This window comes from Silurus meridionalis, chromosome 6 (genome assembly GCF_014805685.1).
Source record: "Silurus meridionalis isolate SWU-2019-XX chromosome 6, ASM1480568v1, whole genome shotgun sequence".
In the NCBI taxonomy this organism is placed as follows: domain Eukaryota; kingdom Metazoa; phylum Chordata; class Actinopteri; order Siluriformes; family Siluridae; genus Silurus; species Silurus meridionalis.
This window is the reverse complement of record NC_060889.1, coordinates 9,278,405-9,293,575: the sequence shown is the minus strand read 5'-3', so window position 1 is coordinate 9,293,575 and position 15,171 is coordinate 9,278,405. Positions and strand designations below refer to the sequence as shown.

General features: G+C 35.9%; 1 protein-coding gene across 1 annotated transcript; it reads right to left on the bottom strand.

The window, feature by feature from the left end:
- Positions 1 to 3,681: 3,681 nt before the first annotated feature.
- and2 (actinodin2) lies at positions 3,682 to 7,151 on the bottom strand. The gene is made up of 5 exons (XM_046852266.1): positions 7,109 to 7,151; positions 6,165 to 6,239; positions 5,570 to 5,614; positions 5,262 to 5,410; positions 3,682 to 5,132 (listed from the first exon to the last, which is right to left on the bottom strand). The coding sequence occupies exons 2-5, from the start codon at positions 6,226 to 6,228 to the stop codon at positions 4,002 to 4,004; spliced, it is 1,389 nt and encodes a 462-aa protein (XP_046708222.1). The 5' UTR covers positions 6,229 to 6,239; positions 7,109 to 7,151; the 3' UTR covers positions 3,682 to 4,001.
- Positions 7,152 to 15,171: the final 8,020 nt, after the last annotated feature.

Below are 15,171 nucleotides of genomic sequence, written 5' to 3'. Positions count from 1 at the left end.
TTGTATGTATATTAATATGATGTGAGGTCCAGTTACCAGTGTGACGCTAAAACTGGTAGTAGTAATAACTACTTTTTACTTAAGAACATGTCAGAGCCCAAACTTCTTTACTTTAACTTGAGTGAAAAGTGTAGTCAGTACTTGAACTTTTACCAGATTCTTTTAAAACATGAGTATCTGCAATTCTACTTTAGTGAAGGATGTGTGTACTTTTGCCATCTCTGACTATGGCTGACAGAGGAAAATATATTAATTTGGTCACAGATGCATTTACTAGGACATTGAAAAGATGGACCTTTCAAGAAAAGCTGGACATTGTGATGTCAAAACAGTATAAATCTGTTTGATAAGCCTTTAAACAAACCATTTATACTTTTGTATTTTCTTAATAATCAAAAAGCAGAAAAAAGCATAAAAAATTTTTATTATGTTAATAATGATGCATATGCTAGAGATGATGTATGTGGGCATCAGGGAATTGTTGCAGTGAAAGAAAACTTGTTGATTTGTGTTCATTTGGTTTCTTGCTTTAGTAATGGCATTCATTCACACTGCATGAGATACCTGTCTCTGATGCAGCACTTTGCTATATTGCATATCTGTATAATATAGATTGTTTCTATATCTGGGTGTCATAATTGTGGTATAAAGAGGTGACTCGATTCAGGTAGGACACCACTTAAGGCCTAGGTGTAAAAAGAATGGCCAGCCACTGAGTTTAATCATGGTATTATGGGTTTGTTAAGGTCATTTGAACTGAAATACATAACCTCAGTTTTCTACACATACGCTACATGGCACTGATGTCAAACTCAATCATAAAAAGGGACAAAATTAAAGGCTGGGTCTAAGTAGAAGGCCAAACACTCTCAACATTTAATGAACAAGACAGAGAGGATACAGAAATAAGTGCGAAAATAAAACATAAATTATAAGCAGTAAATTCTTAAATTAAATGCAGTACATGTCCATACTCTACTCAATGCTTCCCCCCAATGCAAATTTTACCAAACAGTAGGTATTATGCATGCAAATGTTATGTAGGTTATGCATATGAACTCGTGTGACATAATGTGAATATGTAATAAATTGTTAAAAATAATGAAGTAAATAAAAAAAAGAATAAATCAGTAATAAAAAAATATTAAATACAAAAACACATCTGAAAATTATTTAAACGTAAAAAATAAAAATAAATGAAATAAATTAATCGTGAAAAAAGAAATGCAAAATGCAGAAAGCAAATGCAGCAAAATGTCCATATGTAAAAAAAAAAAAAAAAAAAAAGACACAACATAACATGCAGAGCCATTTCGGAACATATGGGGGCCCTAAAACACAGCAGAATTAATACTTTGTTGTTCTGACTGAGGGGGAACAGTTTAAAATAAACAAAAATTAACTGAATAAAACCCATATATATCTGCCTTTAAGACAGTTTCCAGTCTTTCCAGGAATGAGTGTACCAGAAAATTCATTAGAAAATCCATTCATTCGTTAAATTCCCAAGGGAAACTAGGATAAAGGCTATTCTTTCTATTCTAATCTAGCCTATTTCTTGTTTCTTAATTGTGTAATAAGTCATAGCAACTGTACAGTCTAAACAAATCCTAAATAGTTTTACCAAGTGGAGAATATTTTAGATAATAGTTTGTCTATAAAATGGTTTTATAACACAAGCCTGCAGAATCTATAAGTCAATGTAAAGCATTACTATTTTATGTTAATAATTCTTAACTTTGCATAACCCTTCAACATATCACTAATAAAAATGTTGCTATTACATCTGTTTAGGATTTGTAGGTGGCACTGATTTATTCTGCTGTGTGCAAAACTACTGTTGTGCCATATTTTCTCCACTTATTAATGACTGTCTTCACTCTGTTCTGGTATACCTAATGCCTTTGTAGTCCTTACCTAACCAATACCTTTTCACAAACCTTTTCACAATGAAAGCCGCTGATGCTGTCTAAGCTTTTTTCTCTTGGCCCATTCCCTAACTAGCAGCAGGATGCAACCAAAAAGATGATAAAGAAAATCAGAGTCACTGCAGTTGAAGACAGGTGAATACTATGTATTTTTCCCATGATATTTGGTTGATTCTGAACAATTAACCAATTAGAAATTGGTGTACACACTCATTTACTTTTTCTCTTAAATGTCTGTTTTTAATTTTTTGGTTCTAATCCTAGAGGCATGCTATTTAGTTATGGTGCTTACAACAGACATGAAAGATTGAAATGTTCAGACATTATTTTTATTTAATTTCTTTCACATAAAAAAAGATAAATAAAGAGAGGAGACATTTTACATCAATAAAACCCATTCACTCTCCAAGAAGGCTCAGCAGCACCTCCACTTTCTGCATGTTCTGAAAAAAATCAAGCCTCCCTCCACCCATCCTTACCACATTTTACAGGTGCACCATTGAGTGTGTGCTGACTAGCTGCATCACTGTATGGTATAGGAAATGTAGCACTGCAGACCACAAAACCCTACAGTGTCTCCTCCATCCTGGATAGTTTTCTTGCACAATGCTTCACCAAGTTCACCAGGATCATGAAGGACCATACCCACCGCTCCCACAGCCTTTTCCAGCTCCTGCCATTAGGAAGACTGTACCAAAACATTTAAGCCCACTTTGCCAAACAGCTTCTTCCAAAGGTTGTGAAAGCTCTCAACTCTATAACCCCATACCCATCTCAAACCCCCATCCAAACCTTTTCAAGTTCAAGACGTTTCAAGACATTTCAAGTTTCAATACCTCTTGCTGCTATTGTTTTCTAAGGACTGTTCAGATGTTTACCACATTTATGTGTAATATGATGTGAGCAAGTAGGCAATGCAAAACTGAAAAAGTGGGCTTTACGAACATCCATCTCAGTAATACTCTTGTTTCTGCTCATGTACAGTGGACACTTTTCTTTCATCTTACACTGTCCAAGGGGTACTGTTCTTCACCTGAATATCTCTTGTTTTATGTAAAGTATTTCTGTGAGATATGCATAGAAAGATTACTTCCTTTCACAGGCTTGCTTAATGTAGGTTTATATAAGTAGTATATGTATATGTAGGCTTATATATTTATATTGATTATATGTTATATATGTATATATTTAGATTTCTGTAGGTTATATGTCGCTGTGTCTATGTCTGTTCATATAGGTTGACATACTGTATGTAACACCATGGTCCTGTGAGTTATGACATTTCGTTCCTATGTATGTCTCCACATATGCCGGAATTACAATAAAGTTTAATGGAACTTGAATTTCAAATATTAACATACATTTGCATAACATTTTATTATTCCTATCATTGTGTCATGTATACAACTAAAAGTAATGGTTGACACTATTATTTTCTGAGAAATCTCTTCTTGATTTATTAAAATTGCTATTTATTTATACCTTTATGTCTAATTTTGTTTTGAAATAAAGAAAATCAGGTCACAAAATGAAAATACTGACACTGAGTATATTTTTCAATCAATCATTAATTAGAAACTGCAATCATTTTTCAGCAGAAGCCACACTAGTTTGTTTTAATAATTTTATTCATGCAGCAAGTGATATTTAAAAATCAATCATTTTCAAAGAGTTGTAATAAAATAGCATTCACACTTAAAACATAGTGTATATTGTAAATGTTAAGGAACAAAATAAATTCCAGTTCAGACAAGCCAATACTTAATGTTGTTCAGGAGAGCATGGGCTTAAAATTACAAAACAAAAAAAGACTAGTTTGACCAGAAAAGCAAGTTGCTCATATTATATTTTTTATCTTCCTATTTGCAATACACATAAATTCAGAACATGTTGAGTTGAAATTTTACCAATAAAGCACAGGCCTCTTCATCTGTTCTAGACTGTTTGGAAGTATGAGCTCTGGCTTCATTACAAGAAGGTTTCTGATGACCTGCACACTTCAGCATGTTTGTGAGTTCTTTTGAAACACTGCAACTAAGTTCAGTGTTAAAAGGTTACCAGATAATGGCTTGTTTATTTCTTATAGTGACCTAGGTACCCCCTAAGGAAATCTTCGAATCGTGGGGCATGGTATTGTGGTGCTACATTGGCATTGCTCGCATCATCACTACTCTCCGGCTCATTCTTTATGTTGTCTTTGGGGTCGGCACGACGCAGACGGCAATTGTAGTCAATCTCAGGATCGCAGTCAGGATGAGGTAAGATGATGCCATTTTGCACATTCTTACCTGCCTCAATGGAAGCCGGAGGAGAAAAATTGCTACAGTTGGGGTCATATGGATGGCACTCTGGTGTGGCACTGGACTTTCCTTGTTGGTTAATCAGAAATGGTTGCATTAGGGAAGATAGGTGAAGGGGGGTCAGCTCACCTTGTGGCACATACTGCTGCACAGGAGATTTAAGTGTGACCATCCTGTTAGCTGTGAGTGGGTTGCACCCTTTGTCAAGCAGTGGGTTGCAGTACTGCCCTTTAGGGGTGTCTTCAGCAGTTTGGGAAGCTGGAGCTACATTACTGACACAGAGAGGGTCAACAGCAGGGTTACAGTGAGGGTATACATTATACAGACCTGATGGAGTTTTGGCTATCATTGTAGGCCTGCAATAAGGGTCTTTAGTAGGATCGCACCCCATGTAGGCATAGGAAGGCACTGGTGTAAGAGCAGGTCTGTAACCATAAGAAGCACGCAAGTGATATTGCAAGCACTCTACATCAGACGGGTTGCAGATCCGAAGCAGCTCAGCTGACTGTTCGCTTGAAAGAAAAGGTGCCATTGCTGGGGCATAGTAATGGTATCCAGATGGGGATTTTATGGGCGAGGGAAGCCGAAAGGGACTGGGAGATTTAACTGAAACAGGAGCAGGAGGAGGATTTTCAGGTGCTGCTTGAGGGCCCAGAGAAAAGATACAGTGTGGATCAAGATATGGATTACACACATTTACTGGCGCTTGCCTCAGAGCAGCAGGCAGAACAACCTTAGCTGTGGGCTTGCTAGTGTACTCTGGAATGCAGTCAGGGTCATCTGATTTAGAACAGGCTTTGTAGACCTCGCTCAGGTGAGTGAGATAATGTTTGTAGGAATTGTCCCCATCAGCCCGGTGCTTATTCTGCAAGTAGATCAAGTAGAGCTGGTCCAAACTCTCAATCTGTAGATGTAAATACAAAGGTATATAGCTTTAAAAAGGAAGATTGATTTGTGTCTGACAACTCTCTAGGAACAACACAACTATCAGTTCTACTATCAGGTGATTTATTTATTGTATGAGATTGCTTACTCCTTCCTGGTTGTGGGTGTCCATATAATATCTGTACCAGGCCCAGAATTCAGGCAAGCGTTTGTAGTAAGCAACAGGATTCCTCTTATTGCGTGTCAGTTTCCTCAGGGCTAATGAGCTAGCCGGCTGGTCTTCAGCAACCTCAGCTACTGAACTCACAAAGATATTGTGTATTTAAGGATTCATCACACTGGCATCAAATGCAAACAAGTCCATATCTTCCACAAAGGAGATATGAATCTATCAAAATGCATAACTAGAAATCAGTCACAAATTAGTCCACATTTTTGGGTTAAAAAACTACTCACCTTCTTCCTTTTCTGGGTACCCCACTGGACCAGCCCCAAGAAAATCTGACAACCATAAAAAAAAATTAAAGGTGTCTATCAGAAAACAGATGTATCATGTCTCATATGAGTGGAACTGCTTATCCACTAATAAGCACTTAAGAGCAAGAGCGTTCCCTGTTTTTTTGGAACCTGAGCCGTGTCCTACAGATTAATGTTGGCTTTTAACACTGTCAGTGAAAGCTTACTGCAATCGTGGCTTCGTACAAGGGCACCCGTTAAACTACAAAGAGCACGGGCTGTGCGCCTGAAGGCTGCAATTTTAATTGCCATGTGCTTGTAAAAGAAAATGAAGGGGGTCAAAATGGTCTGTACAGTTAACATTATGACATTATGTGTGCCATGCGTCTGCACCCCCAGTTGGTCCCTTTAGATCTTTATGGCTTGGAGGAAAAACACATTCAGCTGACTACTGGGGCCTGTTGTATAAGTACAGTTAGGAAATTTATCTTTAGTACTTCTTGTAAATAATATCCTCTATGATCATGTTTTAGGCAGAATTGTTGCATTAGATTTGGAGTATGATGTTTGGAGTTATTCATGAGGTTTTAATTACCTGGCATTAAGATGATTGCAAGCACAATGCCAGCAAACAGCAAAGGCAGCCTGATTCTGGCCATTTTTACAGCTCCTAGGAATGAACCAAGAATGTCCATTAAGTGAGGTATACAGAAAAAAAGAAAACCTTTTTACTACTTACACTCATATGCTATTGAACTGCACAGTTATCATGATGATTTGAAAAGTGTAAAAAAAAAAATGAAAAGAAAGTGTCAAAAATACATATTTAATTAAAATTCAGCAACAGCATCAGTGTACAATTTAAGGTATCTACTCAATTTTCTAACCATGCTCTAATTATATCACATATAATCATTTATTGAACGTGAACTACCACCAAGACAAATTGTTGGCCGATTTAAAGCACTGATATAATGTCACTACAGATATATGTCTATAAGGTCAACACACGTTTAGCAATAATCCGGCGATCAATCCAATACAGAGCCATGTGATACACGATAAACAGTATTATGTCTTCAAGTAAAATATGTATCACTTTAAGACAGTTTAAGAGGCCAGTCAAGTTTTAAAAGTAAGATTATTCAAGCATTGAATTTTATTACTATGGTGATAAACAACAATAAATCCCAGTAGTACTATGAACACAATAAAATATTCATCAATCTTCATATTATAAAGTAAAACAATTGATCATCCAGGTGTCAAGAAATGTTTGCCAGTAGTTGTGAGTACATCTGCAAATACATTTGTTTTATTAGAACTAGTTTATTTAACAATATGACAATGAATATTTCTAAATATTCTTCAAAGGAGTGTTTCACATCAAAATTGTTTCACAAAATTTATACAAATACCTTTATTATCTATCTGAAACTTATTTTACATTCATGATAGAAATGTAAATTAAGTTTCAGATAGATTAATAATGGTATTTGTACCTCATTAAATGCTTTGCAGCATGGGCTGCATTCTTACCTGATTCAGCCCAAGTGGTCGAAGCTCCTGGCAGGCAGGGGAACCGTAACTAACTCTACATTCAAGCTTTCTTCTCCCCTGAAACCAGCAGTGAAGAGCAACATTTTTAAGGAGGTCTGTGATCATTAAAAATCCAAAAGGCATGGCATATGGTAGGGGCTTGCTACTATCATCAGTGGGATTGGTTCACACAAAACAGACTCAGTAACCAATCCAGGTGCAGTAACACTACCTAAACATGTTGATAGTACATAAAATAATAATAAAAAAATCAGTTTGATGGAATAGTTGTTCTTGCTTAGACATGGCATGTGTTAATGTCTGTGAACCCATAATGTGGGGCTTTAATAAAAATATAATACATGATCATATATCTTATACGTACATTATTATATGCACAGTCCTTCTACCAAGACTTCATTGCCTTATGTGACAAGCTGGACGTCTTCTTTATTTTGCAATTATACATTAATATACAGATTCAATCATTTAAAACATATATGTAACTATTATTGTGATAAAATCATTTTGCTAGTTATAGTTACATCATAATTGGCATGAAATCATGTTATACTGAGTCAACAATAGGGTTGATATCTCTGGAATCATGCCATGAAATTCCTGTATGAAGATACATGCACTTATATCCTAAGGAGGAAGCTCCTTGTTGTCCTTCTTGCGTATATAGGTTTATGCCACTGAAATATTTTTAAGGCAATTACATTTTATGGTATAACAGCTTAAAGAATATAAAATGGTGCCTCTTTTATCTGTATACATTTTATATTTTAATCTTGGTTTATTAAAACAGGTGAAGGATAATCCCCCTACCGGCATTTGTGAGGCATGGAAGAAAAAGGAAACACCCAGTGGAAACTGATTTGAACATGGGGAGACTCCAAATGTTTTATATTGAACATTTTATTACAATTACTTACATTAAAATAAAATCTAAAAGTTTGAGATATGCAAAATATTCACTGTCAAACAACCTGCCGGCTGTTTTTTCTTTACTCTCTTTTTTAGTCAGTTGTAATACATATTTTCGAATGCATACGCTCCTCCATATTTTAAGTTCAAGCAAATGGTTAACAAAAAAATGCTTTCATTGCTGTTATATAGGCAGTACATAGTAACTCATATACAGCCTGTCATACAGTGTATAATTTTAGCCATCATACAAATGACTTTTTGAGTCAACATACTATATATCACAGGAATACTTCATGGGACAAGAGGTTAAACTATGACACTAATTCTGGGACACATGGAGCCTCTTGTGCAGAGCAGTAGTAACTCATTTATTTATCTTATGGGAGGACACTTTACATAGTATTTTACTGAAGATCCATTCATCATCTGTGTATTTCCTGCCAGTTGGATCAGCTGCTCTGCGATTCCTTATATATAATTATGTTTCAAATGTGCAGAAAACAGGTGTTGTGTTCAGAATGCAAACCTGCAATTCAGTCTGGAAGCAGTCAAATGTAAAATAGATAATATAGACTCATAATTTTAACATAGCTCATGAAATGAAATACCAAAGATTTTTAGAGCTGGGAAACACCTGGAACCAAAAAAGACAATATTTCTGCATCTTTTATCTCCTGGCTTATGTATATGACCATGAAATTGTATTTATTCAAAGACAATTATAAGCCAGTATTGAAAGCCTGTGCTAAAGAAAATCCGAGATGTAGTTTAAATAAAGTGCAACAAAATGTATAATGAAAGTTGGAAGATCGGTCCATAACCACTATGTTAAAAGCCAACAAGACTGTACAGCTGTTGTTAACTAACTGCCACCATAGGGAAAAACATACACCCAAACACCTACTAATTCTCAAAGAGACAAAATTCATCCAATTTAAGAATTTACACACATACATACATTTCATAACAACTATGTAGAATTTCACAACTACCTTATTACTATTAAGTGAATCTAGGTTTGTGTGACCTTCTAAAAGTATGCTATCAGTGATACAGTAGCATGCTAGTAGTATCGCAGAAACTGCACATCCAATGTAATTGCAAAATGATATTTCTACATTTACAACTGAGAAATGTAGATCAGTTGATGTTTTCTGTTAATATATGTCCAGTATTTGTCAATTGAGCTACCATAATAATGTGTCATTTTCCATATTGTCAACTTTGCCAAAGACACTTAAAGCAATTAAATTTCTAGTATTGTGTTCTGATTGGTGGTTAGAAGCTTACAGAGTAAGCATGATGTGGGAGCACCACTGCTGGGTAGTGTAAGTGTGCATTCATAGCCAACTATATAGGTAAGCTGATCAAGTAATATTTGAGATGAGATGTAAGCGAATATGAATTGTTTGAGCCAGTTGAACCAGTTCCAAATAACCAATACCACAAATGCCCTGGTGGTAGAACATCCTAAAAATAAAATTGTGTATCATTTTATTCAATATGAAAAAGAGTTATTATGTCTCATTACAAAGACATGCAGGATCCTGAAAGCGTCCTTAAAGATTTGTTAAGAAAAGAATCTTTACAATTCTTCAACAGATGTATTCTTGTGTAAAATCAGAAGCAGGTCAGAAAGGTCCCAGTAATAAAACTTGGCTTCTGTGAGCTGCCTCACACTATGTTTATGGCTTGTCTGTTTTTTATTTGTGAGGCTGGAGGTAATACTTCCATGCAAACCGGCCTACAACACCACAGCACTACAAATGTTGCATACCATTGACAACAAGATGGTATAATCTTTTCCCAGTCGGAATTTAGAGTCAGCATAACTCCACTTGTTTGGTCTTAGGCACTCTACCTGAATGATAAAAAAAATAAAAGGAATAAAAAAATCCATGGAATGAAATGAAAAATACGAAGGAATAAATAGTAAAAAAAGGAACCACAGAGTAAAGCTGTCAGCAAAATAAATTAGCAAACAGCAGAGAAAAATAAAATACGGAATAATTGTTTCAGTTTTCATGTATTGAAAAGAGGTTTGTTATGAATCATATATTAAATGGGGCGAACAAATTTCGTTAACTTACTAAGGTAGCAGATTTGCTCAGGGAAGAAGTTACCAAGGTGTTTTAATAACTGATGAAAGTTATGGCCCCAAGGTCTTGGGGCCTCAGCTATTACTGAGTGAAATAATTGCAGAATCCTGCACAGAGTGTGAAGAAGAAGAAAACAACTGATGAAGCCAGTTTATTTGCAAGGGCATTCTATATCAATGAGGGATTTCAGGCAGATGAAGTGCTCTTACAAAGGTTGGCCATAACCTAATTTTTACTTGATGGTAGATATACAGAAGCTAATGTGTTGCATACTTAGAAACTACTAGAAACAATAATAATTCTAGTTGTTCTAGTCAAGGTATGGTTTTCATAATATTGATAAATGATAGCCAGTTCCTTTAAGTCTTTTTGAATACATCTTTTCTTTTCTCTGCTCAGTGGTGTGTTAAAGATGAAATAAAAAGTTGAAAAACTTAAAACTTAAGCTCAAGTATGAGTCATCTTTAAGATATAACATGATTATATCAGGAGCCCCTGAGAAGACCAGCATGTGAAGATTTATTAGAACTGACAAGCTTCAGGGCTTGATATACCACCGACAATTCCAGGTGGTGTGTGGTGCCACACCCAGTTCCCCTGTAGCTCAACAAGCTCTATTTAATGAGACAAGCACATGTTTTAGTCTGGGTAGACATGCAAAATTATGACCAACAAAACCCAGTGAATTTCATCAGTGCAAACAAGATCACTGATAATGCTGGTGTTATTCTTTGTGTGTTATTCAGCTATAACAATCAATGTATTATGGTTATAATATAAAAGCAACATAGACAACAGAGCACCTAAAGCATCATTCAGTGAGCAGTATACTGTGTGAAATGTAGACTTACATGCAGAGAAAGTGATTGGAATGTCTCTGCTAGCATGCTCACCACTAGCAATTGCTTTAAAACTATATGTATAGTTTGACCTTACCTCAGTGGCAGGCCATGCATTTCACACCAAGGCCTTCGGTGATAAATTAATCCATTTATTCATACAATCTTTCTGGTATTGCTTTAGCCATCATAAGGTCTGAATAAATGCCATTACTAAAGCAAGTAACCCAATAAACACAGTTCAACAAGTCTCTTTATTTTTGCAGCCACAACTGTGCCATTCACATACATAATTTCTTGCAGAAGCATCAATATTAATCTTATGAAATGATCCTTGGGTGTCTGTGTATTTTTGTGCGTTTATTCCTTGCATTACAGTATTTCTGGGGATTAAAAATTAAGGCGAATTGTGTGTTTTTTCAGCACATTCTCACCCCACATCGTCACATATCGACGCTGAGGACGTTGCGTCCGACGACGTCCACACCCGACGCCGAAGGTACCCCGTTCGCGTCGCTTTTCGACGTAGAGAGACGGTACCTCCCTTCGCGTCGCTTTTCGACGCAGATGGATGGGAGCCCCTGTGCTTCGCTTTTCAATGCAGATCGCTGTCCTATACACTTAATAATTAATAATTAATTATTAATTAATTAATTAATTAATTAATAATAATCTATCATAATAAGTGTATAGGATTAATTTTAAAATTTCAAAAAATCCTGAAGATGACCGTAACCCTAACCCTAACCCTAACCCAAACCCAAACCCGAACCCGAACCCGAACCCTAACCCTAACCCAAACCCTAACCGTAACCCGCAAATGGGGTCCCGTCCATCTGCGTCGGAAAGCGACGCGAAGGGTTTCCCGTCCCTCTACGTCGAAAAGCGACACGAAGGGGGTACCCTCGGCGTCGGATGTGGACGCCGTCGGACGCAACATCCACAGCGTTGATATGTGACGATGTGGGGTGCGAATGTGTTGTTTTTTTGTGTGCAAATTCTACAGGAAAGAAAACACATAAGTATAAATGTTTCATGAAAAGCTTAACGACTATTTTGAGCTGTTTTGGCTGACCTATTCTCACATTGACCAGCTTTTCTTTGTTTTTTTGTAAATATCCTTAAAAGTATATATGTAACTTCCGGTCTTTTTGAGAATGGCTGCATAATCTATCATGGCCCCAGATCTAGATATTAACAACTTTTAAGTGTTGAGAGAGTTATGGAAGGGGCAACTATAAAGAAAAGAGGAGACCAAGAAAAAATACTTCAAAAGACAATGAGAACAACTTAACTGTACTTGAACAAGCGGCAACGGAGAACACAGAGAAGAACAAATTAGCTTGATTCTTATTAAGGACTTTTGACAAGACAGCCACAAACAATTTTAGAATATAAAATAAAAACTGAACCAATCTAATAAAATCATTGAAGAGGCTGAAAATAGAATAGATGAAGCGGAGAACCAAATTCAAAACACGGAAGAAATGCTGGAAGAGATTCTACAGCTAATGGAACAAATTATAGCCAAGCTAATTGACCATGAGCCAGACGGTCAAACATCAGAATTTATGGCATACCAGAAAGAGCAGAGGAAAATACTTCGGACATTATTTCTTTCCTGGAAGATTTCCTTAACAGATTGAATGGACCCACAGAGCACTCATGCCATCAACCACAGCCAAACCACGCTTGATAATCGTCAAGTTTCCCAACTACACAACAAAAGAGTTGATTATCAAAACAGCCTGGGAGAGGAAGGTGATTGAATGGAAAGGCAACAGGAATTTATTTGATCATGACTATTTCCCTGACGTGCTGTGGAAACTTAGGAAATACTAAGAAGCTAAAAAGGCAACACAGCATAAAATTCCAAACGCGATTCCCGGGTGTTCTATGATGAAGGCATGGTTCTCCGTGGAAGAGGCAACAACTGATATGGAAAAAAGGGGTCTTCCAGAGAGCATACTCTACCCACCCTCCTCACTGATTGAGCATGTTCAGCGGCTGACCTGGCGAAAGATCGGCAAAAGTCTGGTGCACCTGCTTGCGCACACCCATTTTATAAAGACAAACTTTGTGCATTTAGTTTACAAACAGACGATAAGTGAGTATGAAGAGATGCCCTTTTTATGAGGTTTAAATTGATGTTGATGAAGGTACTCTGATGCTCTTCTCTTTTATTGTCATCTTTTATTGTCATCTTTTAATTTTCTTGTTTTAAGTTCCACTTCCCGTTTCAAGATAACATATATATAATTTTATATGCAAATTGTGCAGAAGGACAATTTCTAGGATGATATCTCTTTAAGTATTTGGGCCCTCAGTGCACTGCAAGTACAGGAGGTTTATCCCATGGAGCATATTTGTCATCATTGCTCGTTTAAGTGTCGTTATGCTGTGACCTCATACCTGGAAGTCCTGATTTTACTGTACTTCAGTTTGATTTCCCTTCAATTGAAAGTTCTGGTTGTTCTTTGTCACTTCAATTAAATTTAATTAATTTTTATTTGTATAGCGCTTTTAACTATGAATATTGTCTCAAAGCAGCTTTACACAGATAATGCGGTGATAAAGAACGAACAAGATGGTTCTTTATGTGTAATTTTGTCCCTGATGAGCGAGCCGGTGGTGACTTGTTGAGTTTATGTTCATTGCTAATTCAGAAAAGGACGCTAATCGACGACTGCTACATGAGTTTGAGAATAAAGAATCAAAAAGACAAGGAAATATGTGGAATAAAAGTAAATGAGTAGGTCTATAAATATAGCATCATATAACGTAAATGGTTTACTTAATCCTGTCAAAAGAAGCAAGATTCTGACTTAACTTAAAAAAGAGTGATCTCAATGTAACAGCATAATAAATTAAATCGGATGGGGTTTAAATACATTTTCTCTGCTTCGTTTGGATCTGGACATAGGGGAGGATTTGCAGTTGTAATCTCTAACAAAAATGAAAAAATAAATTGCTGAAATAAAAAACAAAGAGGGCAGATACCTTATGATAAGTGGAAGAGTTGGGGGGTCCTTAATTACTATTCTTAATGTCTATGCATCTCCAAGCAGTAAATGTCCTTTTTTAAGACTTCGGTAGACCTAATAGCATCTGAATCACAAGGCATTTTTATTAGTGGGGGGATTTTAATGTTTTATTAGACCTAAATTAGATTTTATTAAATCCTTCTGCTCAACTAGCGAGCCCATTGAGGAAACAGATAAATACAATGTTAAAAGAAATAGGTTTGATTGATGTATGGAGAGACTTCCATCCAGGACAATAAGACTATACATATTATTCAAACCCACAAACATCCTGTTCAAAGATTTATCATTTTTTTGTGTTTGGAAAAGACTAATTCAGAATTAAAAATTTCAACATAAGATTAATCGATATTTCTGATCATGCTTTAATATCTCTTTTTCTAAATTTACAAAATAAACAGAAAAAACTCTCTCTGGGGACTAAACTTAAGCATCCTCAATAATAGAGCGATTAGGGAGCAATTTATAGTAGAAATAGTTCAATATGTAAAGCAAAATGATAGTGGATTAGTCCCACCCTCTATAGTATGAGATGCATGTAAAGTGGTTATTAGGGGTAGAATAACAAGTATAAATTAAAAAAATGTAGGCTTGAAAAACTTTACAAATAGTTTAAATAAATTAGAATTGGAAAATAAGAAAGATCCTAATAAAGATTTGTCCCAGGAAATTAAGAAAATGAAAACAAAGTTGGATTACCACAATATACAGGAAATTGAGAAATATTACGAGTCTGGAGGCAAAGCAATGACGTTATTGACCAGAAAGTTATGCAAGCAATAGGTGGATGCGACGATACAGAAGATAAAAGACCCTATATCGAAACAGATTTTTAATAAGTCAGAAGATATTCAGAAAGTGTTTGAAAATTATTATAAGATCTGTATACTCAAACACAGACAGATCCTGTTAAAATGTATTCTTTTGTTCACTCCTTTAAAACTCCCTTTGGTTAGTAATACCTGGAATGCTAATTTAACTGCAGATATAACTGAGGAACAAATAAAAAGAAAATAAATAAAGCAAAATCCAGGCTTAAAACAAAGAAATCACCAGGACCATATGGATTTTCATCAGAATGGTATAAGGTGTTCAGACAACAACTTATCCCCATTTTATTGTCAGCATATAACGTGGAGCGGACTTGC